General features: G+C 42.3%; 1 protein-coding gene across 2 annotated transcripts in view; it reads left to right on the top strand.

Annotated features, from left to right (window-relative positions):
• The window catches only part of LOC136632750 (circularly permutated Ras protein 1-like), a 65142-nt gene that overhangs the window by 16958 nt on the left and 29268 nt on the right, over positions 1-18916 (top strand). For both annotated transcript variants that reach the window (XM_066607885.1, XM_066607884.1), the window contains exons 2-11: positions 2179-2293; positions 4395-4466; positions 5237-5374; positions 6481-6618; positions 8073-8204; positions 11515-11625; positions 13920-14051; positions 14618-14692; positions 15150-15232; positions 17226-17411. In XM_066607885.1, coding sequence (XP_066463982.1) covers positions 2188-2293; positions 4395-4466; positions 5237-5374; positions 6481-6618; positions 8073-8204; positions 11515-11625; positions 13920-14051; positions 14618-14692; positions 15150-15232; positions 17226-17411 — 1173 coding nt within the window. In that variant the 5' untranslated portion in view covers positions 2179-2187. The remainder of the gene's footprint in view (positions 1-2178; positions 2294-4394; positions 4467-5236; positions 5375-6480; positions 6619-8072; positions 8205-11514; positions 11626-13919; positions 14052-14617; positions 14693-15149; positions 15233-17225; positions 17412-18916) is intronic.

The raw sequence follows: 18916 nt of genomic DNA, 5'->3' as shown, positions 1-18916 counted from the left end.
ATTTGCATTACAATTGCCATTTCCAACTGCATGTTATGACAGGTTTTCGGTGCTTTGTAACGTTTGCATTCCCCCCTTCCCTTTCCTTTCTGTACCCAAGTTATATTATTAAATTAAGAATTTAAGTAAGAACATGACTTCGGCCGGCTGCACACAAACAGATATTTGCTGCAGAATCTCCGGTCAGCGTCCACATGGCGGATCTGCAGCAAATACCGTTCAAAACATGCTACGGAAAATCGCTTTTTTTCTTCACACTCATGGCAGCGAATTGCTATTTCCGCAAACGGAGGAGAAATCGCAACATGTTCTGTTCTGCTGTGGGCTCCGCATGGACGGCTTCCATTGAAGTAAATGGAAGCCGTCTGACCTGCAGCCCATCCTAAATTAACATTGTAGATAAGCCACGGGTACCTGCGTCATCGTATAGCAATGGCACCGGAAAAATAAATATTTAAAAAGAAATCTGTACTGGGTATGACCGACGGTGAGCGTCCGCGGTCATCCGTATTGCAGAAAGCACAAGGTACGCAGGGTTGCTGGCCGGGGTCAGAGCCAGATTTCACTGAAGGCTCCCGCATGCGGAATCCAGATTGCTGATGTGCAACCAGCCTTAGAGCTTTTACCTACTAGCGTTTTTTTTTCCTGCGATTTCGCTGCATTTTTTTCCCCAAATGTCAACGGGACTTTCTAATGTTAAAATCGCATCGCACAAAAATCGCAAGTTTGCGTTGCTGCAATTTTTGTGCAATGCGATTTTAACATTAGAAAGTCCCATTGACTTCGCAGCGAGAAAAAAAAACGCTAGTGGATAAAAGCCCATTAAGGGAATTTCATGTATTTAATGCATTATTTAGATATACGTTTTTAGAAGAGAAATACAGATATAGCAAAGTTTAGCTAGTGTGATAAATTGTACAACAAAAGCAATTTTTAGATATTAAAAGGGGCAAATAAACTGTGGCACAGAACTTTTTCACAATGTGTTAATGTTACGGGATATATTTTTTATTTACGGATTTAGTGGATCCACTGGACCAACCCACAAAGGCTGAGGACAGTCCTGGAGTGGTTGGTAGCTGACTCGTCTGATAGACAGACTGTAGACAGGAATACAGAATCAAATCAGATACAGGAATACAGGCAGAACTGAGAAGTCATAGACAGAACTCAGGAAAAGGGAGACTGACCCTTGGCTGCAGGGGGAATGGCAAGCCCTTACCTAAAAGCAAGGCAATCGCCTCGATAAAGGTGGCCCCACGCTGGAACCTCAGACATGACTATCCCTGAAGGGGTAATACACAGAACCAGATAGAACTGGCACAAAGACAGAACCAGACGGGGCTGGCACACAGACAGATGCAGGACAGAGTGAAGACAAACTGACAAGAAACTGACAGAAAATAAACGTAAGATTAGATGCAGATTCGCAGGAAGCCTCATAAAGGACAGAAGGTCAGGAAACAGACCCAAGACAGAGAGGCAGACAGGACACAGAACAGAATGACCAGTGAAGGCTATCAGGGACTGACAAACCCCACAAATTCAAAGGCCTCTAGGAAGTGCATTAGCTCACCTTAAATAGGGGAGTAATGCCTAATTAACCCCACAGGTGAACTGAAAGGCAGAGACCTGGTTAACCCTGTTAACCAGTTAAAAGGGTTGGCAAAGATGACAATCTTTTCCCTATCCACAGGGTCTCACATTTATCTCTTTCTTTTACAAATGGAGTGCTGGTCGAGCTTGTGCGGTTTGTGCTCCATTCATTTGGAGGGGGCTGACGGAAATACCCAAGCGCTTGCCACTCTGGTATCTCAGCAGGGCCATTGAAAGTGAATGGAGCGTGAGTAGGCTTGTGCGACCAGCACTCCATTCGGTCTTCTCCTCACTGGAGAAGGCAATAAAGTAGAGTCATTAAATTCCCTGATCGCTAATTCTGATGATTCTGTCTACACATCAAAGCTGAGCTGAAAGTGAATATTTTCTTATGTGGACAGAAGCAAAGACTGAGTAATTAAAAATGAATACAGTACCAAATATTTTTAAAACCTAAAGCTATAATAAAAACTCGACCTAAATTATATACACTTTTCTGATTATAAATTCACTTAAAATGGTGTTTTTGTTTGATAATTGACTTTTCTTTTCTAAAATTCTATGAAATATTTTTTATTTCAGGTTTGTGACATGGAGTTTGGCTGTAGATACATTTATGTAGATGAGTCCAGAGGTCAAAATGAAGTATACCTAGAAAGCCACTTGTCACCAGTAACAGTCCCAGAGTCCCAGAATGGTATGTACATATACACAACCTACAATATTCAGGTTAAGGCTCCAGGGTGACCTTCCGTAGTGCATTGCTGGCAGTAAAAGTTTACATTACTCTGGCCAACTTCAGCGTTTACATCAATCGTAAAATGTGGTCACAATTCTTGCAAAGTCACCTGCAGATTTTATCTCTAATAGGTCAGACAGGTACTTGTGTCACATTGTACGATTTTCATGTAATTCAAGAGCAGTTTTTACTTGTCCGCCTCTAATACATTGCTCCACTGCTCATCCTTATGGTGTGCAGCCATCTAGATCTAGCCTAACTAGGTGCAGTTACACCTGATAATTTCTTGAATTGCAGATCTTCCGCGCAGGTGACTTGTTCAGATTCCACAAATCAAATCCACCCATGGACGTTGGGACTTACTGTGCATAGGGAAAAAACTGTCAATCAGTGACTAAGAGATGGGGAGTTGTAATGGGTTTTCATTAAAACAATCATTTGTGATAGTTTGATTTTCGTACTTGTATTGTTTTACAAGAAACTGTACACTACAGGACTGAAGTCTAAGTAACTTCTGTCAGTCAGAGTAAACTGACTGACTCCATCCCTAACTCTGTACCTCTGTTGTGAACTTACATTCACTGCCTTTCCACTGAGCTATTCCAGAGGGCTGTATGACAGTGCTGGGGGATGGCAGAGGAGAGAGAGCCGAGAAAGCTACTATTACAGAGTGCTGTAATTCACAAGCAGCTACTCAAGGAGGGGATGAGATAGATGGAGAGATAGCTGTGTAGTATTGAGAGGATGTGGTTTTGCTTCACAGCCTCTGGAACAATAGAAGGGAGGGAGAGCTGAGCTTTAGTTTGCATTAGGGCTCCTTCACACTGGCGATTGTGATATCTCCACAAGAAAATCACCGCAAAATCACAAATTTTTTTCCTGAACTTTTTGAGTGTCAATGCAGTTTTTTCTCGCACAAACATTACTGCCACTTGCAATTTTCTCGCTTGTTTTTGACACAATTTTTTAGCGCAAAAGTTAATAGGACTTTCTAATGTTAAAAATGCATCGCACACAAGTCGCAGGTTTGTACTTTACGATGTGATAAAAAGGAGGCTCCATAGGGAAACATGGGAGCTTAAAAAAAGCAAAACACAGAAAGATAGGACCTGCTGCAATTTTTTTTTTATTGCAACATCGCATGAGTGAAAACATTGCAAATGTGAAGGAAACCATTGAAAATCATTGGTTTCATAATTCTGCATTTTCATTCACTCTTGCATTGCGCGAAAATCGCCAGTGTGAAGGCACCCTTAATGAGAGAGACCAGCTGATCAGTGCTTGGAACACCCCCAGCCAGAAACTTGAATGTAGAAGATATTGGAATTTAAGTATGAGGTTTTCTAAATATTTGAGAAGAAAAACTCAATGCAAAAAACACAGAGTGCTTCATGTCTTTCTGCAGGGATCTAGTAGGATATGTGAGTATTGATTTTTCATGCACAAAGGTGTCCACAGCCTTTTACACATGAGCAAGAAAACACTCTAATCAGCATGTATGTCACTATTTTATACTTTGACAGATAAGGTACAATATTTATCCAATGAGATTATATCTTCAGGGTTACAGGGGACAACAAAGGAAGGAGTATAGATAAATAGATGGATATACAGACAAATCTGCACTTTGTCCTGGTGATAGTTAAAGAGAATCTGTTCGCTCCCCTGAAATCTCTATTTTAGTAAAAACTTATTATGCCCTGAAATTACTAATCTGGAACATCTTTTCTTAGAACTCTGCTTTATGCTGTTCCTCTTTTACCATTCCCCTTATTAGAAGAATCTATCAGCTAGCACTGATTGGACAATATCAGAGGATGTATGGACTCACCACAACTGGTCACACCCAGTAGTCAATTTCTTCATAAACTTCCAGGAGGAATAGCAGAGGAAAAGCACAACGTAGCAAAAAGATGCTCTAGAATTGTTTTTTCATCAGAAATACAATTAATTACTAACACAAACATGTCAGGCCCAGATCTGCTTTAAAACAAACGATGAATTGCTGGTTGATTTCCTATACTTATCAATGTACTTCTTCCTTTTCCTGTCACTACAGTTGTGGCACTCAACCCAGCATTTTATGACAACGTACCTCATGCAGAGGAGCCCAGAAGTGATGAAGTGAAAGGTAAGAGTGCAACTTAAATGTATACTTACTTTAAGACTAGAGATGAGCGAATATACTCGCTAAGGCACATTACTCGAGCGAGTAGTGCCTTAGCCGAGTATCTCCCCGCTCGTCTCTAAAGATTCGGGGGCCGGCGCCGGTGACAGGTGAGTTGCGGCGGGGAGCAGGGGGGAGCGGGGGGGGTGGGGTGGAGAGAGAGATCTCCCCTCCGTTCCCCCCCCCCGCTCTCCCCCGCTGCTCCCCGCCCCCTGACGGCCCCCGAATCTTTAGAGACGAGCGGGGAGATACTCGGCTAAGGCACTACTCGCTCTAGTAATGTGCCTTAGCGAGTATACTCGCTCATCTCTATTTAAGACCAAAGGCACACTGCTGTATTTTCAGACCTTGTGTTATCTGTATATACCATGGACATCACACAGCCCTTTATTCCCATGCACAGGTTTCGCATGGACAAATGGTCTATGTGAAAAAATCATGGCGTGTGCTATGGAACATGCAATGTGCAGGGTCTGTGTAGATTGGACAGCACATGGAGGGATGTCTGTATACTGTCCAATGTCAGAGTTTCTTAGATGCAACTTGCATTATAGCCGTGTGCTCTTGTTATATACTGTTGGAATTGCTCAGAAAGTCAATGTACACAGTTTGATTACACAACTGTTCTTTTAGTGAAGGGAGCAACCCCAATAAAAGTATTTATCACTAAAGCAAACTATTCTATGCATAATGTTATTGGCATATGTAGTTCACCTGCTGTGATTTCTTTACAGGATTACAACATTACAGACTCTCACCAGAATGTAATGTACAGCAGGACTTGCAGACAACATCTGTGCAGTTAGAAGGTCAGAAGATACCTCCACCTGTTCCACCACGAAGGAGAAAGCCCTCAGCGCCTGCCCCCCCTGGTACAGCTCTTAGTATTTGCATCCAGTGATGTCTCTATATATTGCTTTACTGTGCTGTTCACTACTGATCATTAATACTACAGTGCAATACTTGTGCTGCCAATCCTGCAGCTTGGCCAAACGCTATTCTTTTCATGGCCCTCTTTTGCTTACACACTTGGCTCGCCTGACTTCCATGTATTTTCAAAGGGAAAAGTCAGGCAATTCATACTGGTAATTCGTTCAGTCCTTGACACAAGGACTAAATCTAAGGCCGGTTTCACATGGGCGTCAAAATCGCCCGAGATTTGTGCGTTGCCAGATGCACAGATCTCGCACAAATATGAACCCTATTAATTTGAATGGGATCATACTAGAGATGAGCGAACGTACTCGGATAAGCACTACTCGTCCGAGTAATGTGCCTTATCCGAGTATCGCTGTACTCGTCTTGAAAGATTCGGGGAGCGCCGCTGCTGACAGGTGAGTTGCGGCGGGGAGCAGGGGAGAGCGGGCGGGAGAGAAGGAGAGAAAGATCTCCCCTCCGTTCCTCCCGTCTCTCCCCTGCAGCTCCCCGCTCCGCGGCGCTCCCCGAATCTTTCAAGACGAGTACAGCGATACTCGGATAAGGCACATTACTCGGACGAGTAGTGCTTATCCGAGTACGCTCGCTCATCTCTAGATCATACACATGAGCAATGTTTTCCCACATGGTACCACAATCCGGGAAACATATTGCATCATGTTCTATCTTCCTGTGATATCGTCCATTGGCAGTGGGAAAACTCTGCGATCCTCTGTTGCGGCTGTGACAGCTGCGGCAGGCGGAATCCCTTCGGCCCTGCAGGGATGAAGGGATTCCCCGCAGTGATGCGAGGCTGTTTTCACATGAAAACACCTCTCATCCACAGGGCTTTCACATGGTGGAAAGTGCGATATCGGGCCATGATTCACAGCCCGATATCGTCCCCGCCCGTGTGAAACCAGCCTAAGTTCTTATTCAGACGAGTGTATGCGTACATAAATGGAATGTATTTTCGCATGAATGAAGTTAGGAGATGGCAAGAAGCAGGCTGATACGTCCATGCTAGCAGATCGATAGTTTTTTTCTTGTGTTTTCCTTTCAGGACCCAAGAAGCCACACTGCAGACTTTCTCCAGAATATAATGTATACGAGGACTTGCCGCCAACATATCTAGTGCAATTAGATGACAATAAGACGCCTCCTCCTCTTCCATTTCGCAAAAATATGTCTATAGACTCAGGTGCAGTGATTTTATTTCCTGGGTTAGATGACCAGTTAATCCTCCAGTGGGGCAACAGTTAGGATTACCGTTAGAGATGAGCGAACGTACTCGGATAAGCACTACTCGTCCGAGTAATGTGCTTTATCCGAGTACCGCTGTACTCGTCCTGAAAGATTCGGGACGCGCTGCGGAGCGGGGAGCTGCAGTGGAGAGCCGGGAGGAACGGAGGGGAGATCTTTCTCTCCTTCTCTCCCGCCCGCTCTGCCCCGCTCCCCGCTGCGACTCACCTGTCAGCAGCGGAGCGCCCCGAATCTTTCAGGACGAGCACAGCGGTACTCGGATAAGGCACATTACTCGGACGAGTAGTGCTTATCCGAGTACGTTCGCTCATCTCTAATTACCGTGTTTCCCTGAAAATAAGACCTGTCTTATAGTAATTTTTGCACTAGGTCTTATTTTCGGGGGATAACTTATTATATTTATCTGGCAGACTCGGTCCGGGTCCTTCCGCTGATCTTCGGAGCTCCAGCATGCTTGCTGCAGTCCTCATCCGACCACAGAAGATTTTTTCCTAGTTATGCGATTCATAAATCCTGCCTCTAGGATGGCGATGGCTGTCATGGTTCTCGAGCACTGCTCATCCTAGCAATGCAGTGCTCCGTAAACCAATCACAGCCATTGCTTCCTAGAGGCGGGATTAATGAATTGGCTGAGCCACAGCATTGATTGGCCAATTCATAAAACCCGCCTCCACAACGCAATGGCTGTAATTGGTTCATCGAATGCTGCATTGATTGGCTGAGCAGCGCTCGAGAACCAATCACAGCCATCACTTCCTGGAGGCGGGATTTATGAATCTTGTGACCAGGAAGCAACCTACTCTGGGCGGCCGAGGACTACAGCAAATGAGCTGGAGCTTCGGAGAGCAGCGGGAGGACCAGGACCGAACCGAACCTGCTAGTTAATGTATGGCTTTTTTATGTAATGCAGCTAGGGCTTATATTTCAAGCCTCCTCGAAAAATCAGGATAAGGCTTATTTTCAAGGTGGGGCTTATTTTCAGGGAAACAGGGTATACGGGACCTTTTGCACGGGATGGAATTACGCTACAGGAAGCAGCCAAATCCGAAGCTGTGGAATTTCACACTCAAATCCACAGGTCTAACTGCGGATCTTAATACGGTATTGCAGGCAGCTTTTAAGCCATTTTCAATTTGTGATGTGTCGTGTGGCCTATTTCGCCCCAAGTGAAAGATTCCTAATATAGCTGAACCATAACAGCTACATAAAATCGACATGTGGTCAACACCAGCTGAGACTGCACATGCACCATATTTATAAAGCAGCTAGCCACCATTCATTGCACATTTTCCTCAGGACCAACGTCTTCCAGTTTGGTCTCATTTGTAGTAAATACTGTATATGAAAGATTATAATGTGGATCAGCTCACCTGTAGTTCCCTCCTGTTTCAGGAAAGCCTGCTCATCATGCCACCAATGAAGGACCAACTGAGCAGCCAACAATCATCATCGGTTCTACAGTGCAGAAGTGTCGACCACCCGTTCCAGACCGCAAGATGAAACCTTCATTACATAAACCAGCTGGTAAAATGACTGCTGGGGAATTCCTTTTTGTGTTCAACATTATATCATAGTGAATATTTCTGTAGTATTATAGGTCCACAGTATTCTAGATTTATAATATTCTGGTGGTATTCCTCAAATATAATGCCCATAACCAATGCTTTTCCCTGTACAGGTCTACTCACACTACCTAATACTCAAAACAGGGATGTAGCATTAAGACATGCAGAGTGAGTAGTTGTTCCTGAGTCCTGATGCCCCATAGGCTCCTCTGCTACACCAGTATTATAAATGACACGTGATAGTTTGGGTCCCAGGAACTTCAAGTTGCACCTCTGACTTAATACTAGATAATCTAGAAATGTTGTTCTACTGTTCTATACCAAATAATCCAAACTTTAAAGGTTGGGCATAAGTGATTATGAAGGACATACGGTACATTAGGGACAGGGGGAGTGTATCTAACATATTCTGCAGTGCTTTCAGATAATTTATTTATTACCCCCCAGCTAGCTGGGTACTCATTTTACTGACCTTGAAAGGATGGAGGGCTGTGTCAGCTTTGAGCCGGCTACCTGAGCCATGCGGGCATTGAACTTGCAGCCTTCAGGTTGAGAGCTTAGGACTGCATACTGCTGCCTTAACACTCTTCACCACATGAGGCCCCTTAATAAACAGCAGTGATCAATGTAAGTGTAAATACAAAAAATGGTAATAATTATGGGCTGATTTTAACTATAAGCAATATTTTTCGTGATACAGCCCCTTTAACAAAAAAGTTTAATCAAAGGTATGATATAAAAGTATAATCTCTTTAACTCAACACTTTTGCAATCATTATTTTATTTCAGTTTTTTACAAAACTTACGTTTTTATGCTACTGCCTCTCCTGCTCTAAAATGGAAGGTAACTTGTAACATGCTATTACTGTGCCAATAAGAGAATGTCTGTTTTAGATCACTTCTTCCAGAACAGTCCTTGATTGTGGGACTTTCCTGCTGAACATGAAACGCTTAGGAGGCATGCGGTGCCTCATTAAGAACAGGGTGCCTCACTGTTTGAGAAGTATTGCTCTATAGTCCCTAACCATATCATGTAAATTATAGTCTTCAATCCTACAAGTGCCTATTTGTGATATATATGTTGCCCTTTTTATATAAATGTTGCTGGTACTAGTCTTCGAGCATTGATGCTGTTTTACTTAGGTCCTTTTTAGATGGACCGATCATTGTTAAGTTCTCAGTAGATCGTAGGAATCTAAACAATGATCATGTAGTGTAAATGCATGTACCAACTGAGCGATAAATGATAATTTGTTTGGTTATCATCCATCGTTCAGTTTATGCAGGCATAAAAACTGAAGGACGATCGTCCATTTAAACAGGCAGTTGTTCATCTATGAATGACTGCCTGTTCACTGTGATTGGAGGTGGGCAGACCAAAACGATCCCTAACTTGCTCCACTTCCATTCACTGAGCGAAGATCACTCCTGCACAATAGCACATGAACTATTATCGCTGGGACGGCTGTTGGGTGCAGGTTCTGTGTAAAAGGGCACTTACACTTTATATAATTTATACAGCTAGTATTATTGTTTCAGCTGTATCCCGCTCCCTGATGAAAGGCTGGGTATGAAGAACAGAGTTGCCCAGCTCTATTCTCCATACCCCGCTCGGAGCGCTTGGCTGTATAACAGCCGGGCGCTCCAAGTAGGGAACAGCTGGATGGAGAAGACAAGCAGGCAACCCCGCTTGTCTTCTGCTTCCTCTGCTTGGCTGTATAAGAACCGGGCGCTCCAAGCGGGGAACAGCTGGATGCAGAAGACATGCGACCCCGCTTGTCTTCTGTATCCTCCGCTCGAAGTGCAAGGATGATCGGTCAACGTTTGAGTGATCATCTTGCGCTGTAAATGACACAACGATTATACTTCAAAAGACATCTTTTTGAGCGATAATCGTTGTGTCTAAATGGGCCTTTAGCCTCAAACACTAGTATATAATTATGCAACCTGTGAAGACTCAATAACTAATGGTGAGGACAAAATCATTCCAAAAAGATATAAATGGTAGTTTTAAATGGAACCACAATCCAGTAATTAAGAATTTGCATATAACAAGGTATGCTAAAGAACTGGGTTTTACATCAAGATACATAAATCATCACCCATAAAAGTTTAAGGTTACAATAAAGTAAGTTTATAGTGGCCATTATATGTACATAACAGAGTGCCTATAAATAGTTTAATTATACTAAGTTTGCTACATAATAACTTCTGCTTTTAGTTCACCATGCGCCCTTACACCAAATGGCTGATGCTCTCTTAAAAAAGTTAGAATTTTGCTCCAATTAATATAAGAAGTGAGCCAAACCTCCTCAAGTCATATGACTGCATAAAACTCATGAAAAAGGGAATAAATCAAAAGCGTACATCAATGGAGAAAAGCCAAGTTGTTGTGCTTTACCTTTACTACTTTACTGCCTGGATCAGATAACCTATTTTCTAATACCCCACTTGGGCATTCTGAGTTCTCAACTTTTAGCCATAACGGAGAAGAGTTACAAGTAGTATTCTGGAGGGCACATCACGTGGCATGGGCAACCTATTCATTTCAGTGAGAATTGTGTAATGCATCAATTGTCCTGTGGTGGTGCTAAAGGTAAATTAAACGCTTCCTACAAGGTTCCCCCACACATTACAGCAGTTCACTGACTGTCCCACCAGAAGAACACTCTGTGATCAATTAATTGCAGGTGAGTCCTTATAACATAAAGAGTTGCCCAAAGCTATCTTTTTAAGTGCATCTTAAATATGAGAAAACCGGCCTTTTCAAATATGTGAGCTTTTAGGGGACCAAGGAAAGGTACACGTGACATTTGGATGATGTTGTTGAAACTTTTTTGCATGGTGTTTTGCAGTTGCCCCAGTACCTCCATAATAATGATAGCAGCTACAGTTTGTTACTTTATACACTTGCTCCACAGTCATGCTTCATGATTGTGCTGCTCTTCCACTTTTTTTTGCTCCATGCTAGAGTGTATATTAGCCATCAGGGATTTGTAAGACTCAACATCAGCTCATGGCCCTGGCAGAAATGAGCCTACTTGTGGCCTATCTATGAGGTCTACTGGTAGATGAAAATCTACTATTTAGCCACCACTAATCTTAAAAATGCCCACAGTGATGGAGACCAGCTAAAACCTGTACTCTATGTAGCCAAGTGAAGCTCCATAGAGTTCCACTGTGTCTTCAAATTTGGTGTTTAAATCCCCATTATGTTTGCTGACACCATTTTTCTTATTGACATTTCAGTTCTTGTCTTCAATTTTCAGGATTGCTTCAAGATGAGCAATATTATGTGGCTTTACCACCTGTAGATCATACAGACCTTGATCCAACTATCCAACATGGCATGAAAAACCCTCCAATACATCAGATGTCAGGTATGGTGGCCCTGACTAATTCTATACCTTAGAGTATTCTCTTCTGCTTACCAATGGTGTTCATCTGGTATAAAAATACAAGACCTTAACACCCAGGGTAAAATTTGTCACAAAAAAGCATTTTATGCATTCCCTATCTCTATGACCCCCATATTTCAAGTCTCCTTTCTGGTAGTCACTCTAGAGAAGAAGAGGTGAGGTGGAGATGTGAGTATGTGTGTGTCTTTCTCCATTGAAGTGTATGGGAGTTGCAAAATGCTCCCCACAGGTTGTGCTACCATCACTACTACATTGTTTCTCTAAAAATAAGACATTCCCTGAAAATAAGACATAGCATGATTTTCCAGAATTTTTGAGGATGCTAAATGATTTTTCTGGCTTTTTGAGGATGCTTGAAATATAAGCTCTACTCCAAAATTAAGCCCTGCTAACAGTTAATTTAAAAAGTCAATTTAAATAGTGTCCAGGCAGCTATACATGTAAAAAAGTTAAACCTTTTTGAACAAAAATTAATATAAGACACTGTCTTATTTTTGGGTAAACATGGTACTACATGGACACCTCTCTGTGCACAGTGGTATTCGTTCATTGATCTACAGTACCTTTGACATTCACCGGTTCTCTAGCAAACTCTAGTGATTTTATGGAGCGTCATAATCATTCTTGTTCTAGAATCCCATTAACCTATTTTTACAAGGTCAAGAGATGCAGATTTTATAACCAGCATTTACATTGTTTGCATATGACATTCTTCTCTTTATGATGGACAGATTGGCACGTCCACATGGAGTGGATTTGCTGTGTATATCCATAGCTAAATATCTGCAGGGAATCCACAGCCTAAACTCTGCATCAAAATCTGCACCACTTGGCGCCCCTCTCATTTGAACAGGTGGAATCAGCACTACAAATCCACTACTTAAATTCTGCACTGTATGTCCATGCCCGCACTGGTTTCTCATCTATTTCGTCTGTTAACAAGATGTGAGACGGGTGCCGATGGAAAATAGTCCGACTGCAAGATCAGATTACACCAAGTTTTTTTTTAGTTGTATTCAGAGAGACACATAGGTCTACACTGGAGCTGTATACACTAAACAGTAGGATACTTTACAAACAACTAATTGTTGTTAAATAACTTGTTTTCCTTGTGAAAATCATCAGTTCTTTATTTATAATGGTCACTTCCAGGTCTTTTTATCTTAATTTCACAGAGTTCTCGTTTAAAAAAATTCCAGTTGCTTACGTCTTTAATAGCCTTTTCTCCCTATTGATATTCAGTGTAGATCAGCATCACCTCCACTATATGAAAATGAGTCAATACCTACAAAAGCTTAGAGACTGTCATTTTAGCTAACATTGATTATAAAGGCCCATTTACACGAGCCAATGATCGCTCAAACGACAGTTTGAATAACAGCTTTGAGCGATCATTTTGTATAAACTTTTAAGTAGCTCCTCAGCTACTTAAGAGTATTTAAGTGTGCAAATGAAGCTTTAGCTAAAAGCAGTTATTAGCCCGAGGGCTCTTATCTGCATTCAGTTCCTTTGTTCTCCAATGGGAAACAATGCTATCAGCACTTCCCGTGGAGAACTGCTGATACGGCTGAATGATGATTTTTAGGTTGGACTGAATTTAACGATCAGCTAGCAGTGCACAAAAAGTGCACGATGGGTGCACATTTAGATGCAACGATTATCGCTAAAACGGTCGCCTTTTAGTGATCATCGGCTTGTGTAACGGATACAAGGCAGATTCTTTGCTCATTATTTGTATGAATTCAGCGTGTAAGCAACTGTAGGATACATTGGGGAAAAATAATGGCTGTAAGTCTCCAACATAGCTGTCCTTATGAAGGAAAGTTATATAGGGCCTGCTGGTGCAATGGACGGACTAGTACAAAGTAGAATTTACCTGCTGCCCAGACTAAATTATAAAGAGAGCAATCATGGCAATTGCCCACCACTCAGTTTCCTTCAGCTATTTTTAGGGAGTGGGGCCCTATCAATTTTTTTTGGCCAAGGATCTCCACTAATTCAGCCTTGTCTGAGACTTTCCCATCTTGCTTAATAGATCCTTAGTCATTTTCTTAGACATTGCTGATTTCTGGTTGGTTGTTATTGAAACATAACATTTCATCCGTCTGAAGGGTCTTACGAGGTGCAGGTAGAGCTCTATTAAGTTACAATTTCATATCTGTTTGTAATATGTTTTGATGAGATTATTACAGTTTTCTGGATTATAGTGAGGGATGCTCATAGTTTAATCACTGCTACCACATTCTTGTTTATAGGCCTGCTCCCAGGTGTAGCCATAGGACCAAATCCCCATAATTACTTGGAAGTGCTGCCGACTCTTCCTACAGAAATGAAAATGCAGGCAGCACCAGTGAAACCTCCAGATCGTCAAATGACATCCTTACCTGGTACCATTATACTACCTATGTACTACTAATTCACTAATGAAATATCAAATATTGCTGAAAAGAGAAAAATATACTATCTATCTATCTATCTATCTATCTATCTCATATCTATCTATCTATCTCATATCTATCTATCTATCTTATATCTATCTATCTATCTATCTATCTATCTATCTATCTATCTATCTATCTATCTATCTATCTATCTATCTATCTATCAATCTCATATCTATCTCATATCTATCTATCTAGCTATCTCATATCTATCTATCTATCTCATATCTATCTATCTATCTATCTCATATCTATCTATATCCTATCTATCTATCTCATATCTATCTATCTATCTATCTATCTATCTATCTATCTATCTATCTATCTATCTCATATCTATCTATCTATCTATCTCATATCTATCTATCTCATATCTATCTCTATCTATCTATCTATCTATCTATCTATCTATCGTTTTATCATATCTACTCTGTATAAAGTTCAGACTACTTTTGGTTCCTTTTTTTGTTGAATTGGTGAGTTGGTTTATAATAAATCTTTCTTATTTGTAGACCCCCCTATCGAACGGTTGCCAGCCAACTGCAACATTTTACTTCTGAACATAGGAAAGATGGTTGAGAATTCTGGTAAGAGGACAGTAACTCTTAGGGCGCCCACCCACTGGCGATTTGCGTTTCTCTGCGTTTTGCGTTTTTTCTGTAGTGCAATTAGAATTGAATGTACTCCCACCCACTGGCGTTTTGCGTTGCGTGGCGTTTTTTAACATAGGAACTGTCAGTTGCATATGTGTCCTTATTTTTCTCCTAATGCACCCATGAAAGTCAATGGAAATTAATGGAAACGCCGCGAAAACGCCGCGAAAACGCGGCAAAAAACGCCGCGAAAAACGCGGGAAAAACGCGGCATTTTTCACGCACGGAAATCGCAAACACCAGTGGGTGGGCGCCCTTATGATGTCCTAGGATGGAACATGATATCAATAATACAGTCGCAGACTACCACACATGGCCACCATATACAGCACATATCTACTTACTGACTCCATGTAGTAATGTCTACACTATACCATGCTTCTTTCCTAAGATACTCATGTCCAAGAACCCCCTCTACTGTGCATCAGCTGCTCTGCTGCCTGCTCAAAGCTCAACCATATACAAGATACCAAGGTAAGTAAAGTAACAGAAGAAAAACGCAAACAACATTAGAATACATATTAATTACATAATAATAATGTATTGAAGCAAGAAAAAAAGTGGCTATGTCATTAAATGTGATTGCAAAGTTGTTAAAGATATGCCCCATACTGGGCAGATGATTCTGGCATATGTGTACAATAGTTACACGGTGAGAAATACCTATCAAGTTTTGCCAAATTTAAAGGACCACCCCGGCAAAAACACATTTTTCCATGCCTGCTTCCCTCACCTGATTACCCATCACAATCTAGAGGTCTCCTCTGTGTATTCCAGCCACTTCCCTGCGGTGCAGCCCCCTGTCTGATGCTTAACAGCCACCATCTTGAGGCTGAATGTTTTTATTTTCAGTTTCACTTCTACCCCATGATGCATCAGCACAGCATTAGCTGAGACTATACCATTGTTGCTTACTGGGAGGTAGTTTAATTATCATTAACTTCTATATTTACCTAAATAAGCTACAGACCATACGTATACAGTCAGGAGGATGAGCTGTTATCTCCTCTACTATACTTGTGTGACAGGAGCTGCATGACCATCATCAGTTACTATGACAGGAGTATCTGTGTCCCCCTCCAGGCAGTTTCTGTGGTAGGTACATGCAACAGCATCACATAGACTGAGAAACCGACTTAATTTGAGAACACATACCCCAAGTAAATCTGAGGTGATCAGAATTGAGATCACATGACCATCTGAGGAAAAGAGGCCAGGAGTTTGCGGCAAAAATAACTAACTAACTAACCAAACTAACACTACCTCCCTTATACATATTAGGGGAATAGCTACGTAATGGATGAATTTTAAAAAAAGTCACCCGAGTGATTTAAATTAATTAAGCTTTATGTAATTTGTCTTGTGAATTGATGTGTCCTACCGTAGAATGAATATTTCCTATATGTACAAAGTATAAAAGTTTCCCCCTCTTCTGTTTTCCCCCAAATTGCACTTAGGAGGGGTTCTTTACCCCACCTGCCCCTTATCAAAGAATGAGTAGATCACATGAGAAATGCTAAGACATAAACATACCCCGTTTCCCCGAAAATAAGATGCGTCTTATATTCACTTTTGCTCCCAAATATGCGCTACGTCTTATTTTCAGGGGGTGTCTTATTTCGTCACGGCAAATCCGTCTGTGGCCGCTAATCCCTCAATTGGCCAGCTTTGTGGACGAAATTTCTCAGAAATCTCGTCCACATGGGACAGCAAATCTGTCACGGCAAAGCTGGGAGAATCCGGTGTTGTGGTGCGGATTCACCGGCCACAGAAACGGAAAAGAGTGCAGCCAGGTCACTTCAAAACAAGCGGCTAAGTGCCGTGGGTTTTGAAGCAGCGCTTTCCCGGCGGAAATCTCGCTGTTTATCGCTGTGGCCAAACTGCGAGATTTCTGCTAGAAATACGCTCTGTGAGAACCCAGCCTTAAGAATCACACACAGGGTGCCTGACTCACACACAGAGCCATAAAAAAATAAAGGCTGTAAAGTAACGTACCTGGCTGCAGACAGAAGCTCCTGGACCACTTGTAAGCAGGGATGGTATTGCAGCTTCCGGTCACGAGGGGGAGCCCATCACAGCAGACATATACAGCAGGAACAGAACGTACAGTATGGACTTTTCCAGCCAGCAAGGGGAGCTCACAACAGCACACTCGTACAGCACAGCAGGGACAGGATAACAGCAGACTGTCTGCAGATATACCTATACATCTAGAGGTAGGAGACAACGGGGATGGCAGTAGGGGACAGGCCTCTTGACTTGCCTGCACACTTTACTATGCCTTACTATCGGGGGGTGCCTTATATTTGAGACTCTGCAAATTTCAGGGGGTGCCTTATTTTCGGGGGAACACGGTAGTAGCAAAATACCAGGGGAAATTATACATTGCCTGACTTCTGCACCCTCTGACGACTTTCGCCTTCTAGCACTGTTTTACATGTTTAATGTATTTATTGTTTCCCTTCAGACATGGACTTGTGTTTTCTGTGCTGCTGAAAATCCCTTGTCTGATGATAACAGGTTTGAGAGCAGAGAAGAGGGAGATGAACTCTATGCTGGAGACCGCCAGTTTGAGAACGAATACTTATTTGCTGACCAAGCCATGATCATATTCTGTATTGATATATCAGGGAGCATGAGTGTGACCACAGAGGTAAGGCATCAGAATCCTATTTTCTAAGCCTATCCCCATTGACAATATCGTCCCTAAGAGCTTTTCTTTTTTTAAACAATAATTTTTATTGAAACTTTTCCATTTTACAAAGAAATATAACATTGAGATAGTATATGTAGGCGTACATGGTTGAGGAAAATACTGAGATACACGGTCTGGCTGGGCTAGTAGTAGTAGGATAATTCTAATCCGTTGAAGCCAGGTTTTTCTCTACCTTTCGTTGTTGTTTCAGTCATAGAAATGATTCAAGAACCGCAGTGGCCTGGCCAGGGCTAACTTGCAGGTTAGAGGGGAGAAGGAGGGAAGTAAGGATGTACTGGGGGTTCTTCTCTCATGGGGCATCAACCCAAGGGTGGGATAGAAGTCCTCAGGGTCTTCTTTCGGGCATTATAGTTATAGTGGGGTTGAGGTGCCAGCTTCCAGTGTAGGAAAGGCGTAATCTATACATGAGGGTCCAAATATTTAGAAATCTGTTACAACTATCCTCTAGTATAGATATTAATTTTTCTTGAACAGTTTTTTTACTACTGTAGTTTTTCCTTCTTCAGGCTAGGTGCACATGGGCATATTTTCAGGCTATGTGCTGTCTATGTCCTTCCACGGACAGTATACAGTCCCATTATAGCCAATGAGGCTATGCACATGGATATTTTTCTTTTACACGGACCCATGGTATGGCCTATTCCTGTCTGTTTCATGCCTGAGAAATAGAACATGCGATGTCCTAGAATGGGCATTGTCTGTCTATACAAGACAGCACGCAGACAACATTCCATTAGAGATGAGCGAACGTACTCGTCCGAGCTTGATACTCGTTCGAGTATTAGCGTGTTCGAGATGCTCGTTACTCGAGACGAGTACCACGCGATGTTCGAGTTACTTTCACTTTCATCTCTGAGACGTTAGCGCGCTTTTCTGGCCAATAGAAAGACAAGGAAGGCATTACAACTTCCCCCTGCGACGTTCAAGCCCTATACCACCCCCCTGCAGTGAGTGGCTGGCGAGATCAGGTGTCACCCGAGTATAAAAATCGGCCCCTCCCGCGGCTCGCCACAGATGCATTCTGACATAGTTCAGGGAAAGTGCTGTCTTGCTGAAGTTGCTATAGGGAGAGTGTTAGGAGTTATTTTAGGCTTCAAGAACCCCAACGGTCCTTCTTAGGGCCACATCTAACCGTGTGCAGTAGTGTGGAGGCTGCTTTTTGCAGTGTTGCACTTTTTTTTTTTTTGTATATCGGCCGTGCAGAGCATTGCGTCCTGCAGTAATTTTACATTGTCCAGGGCCAGTAGTGCTGAGGCAGGGACAGAAGACATATTTAGTGTATATGGGCAGTGGGCCTTTCCAAAAACATTTGGGAAAAAATAATCTATTTGGGCTGCCTGTGATCGTCCTCAGTGTACTGGGTCTCTGCTGGGGGTAGTTGTCCTAATTCATACGCAGCCAGCTAAGTGTTACAGCAGGCTTGCGCAAAATTCTTTTCTGCC

Source organism: Eleutherodactylus coqui, chromosome 6 (genome assembly GCF_035609145.1).
Source record: "Eleutherodactylus coqui strain aEleCoq1 chromosome 6, aEleCoq1.hap1, whole genome shotgun sequence".
In the NCBI taxonomy this organism is placed as follows: Eukaryota; Metazoa; Chordata; class Amphibia; order Anura; family Eleutherodactylidae; genus Eleutherodactylus; species Eleutherodactylus coqui.
Note: the sequence above shows the minus strand (reverse complement) of the source record. Positions and strands in the feature narration are given on the sequence as shown.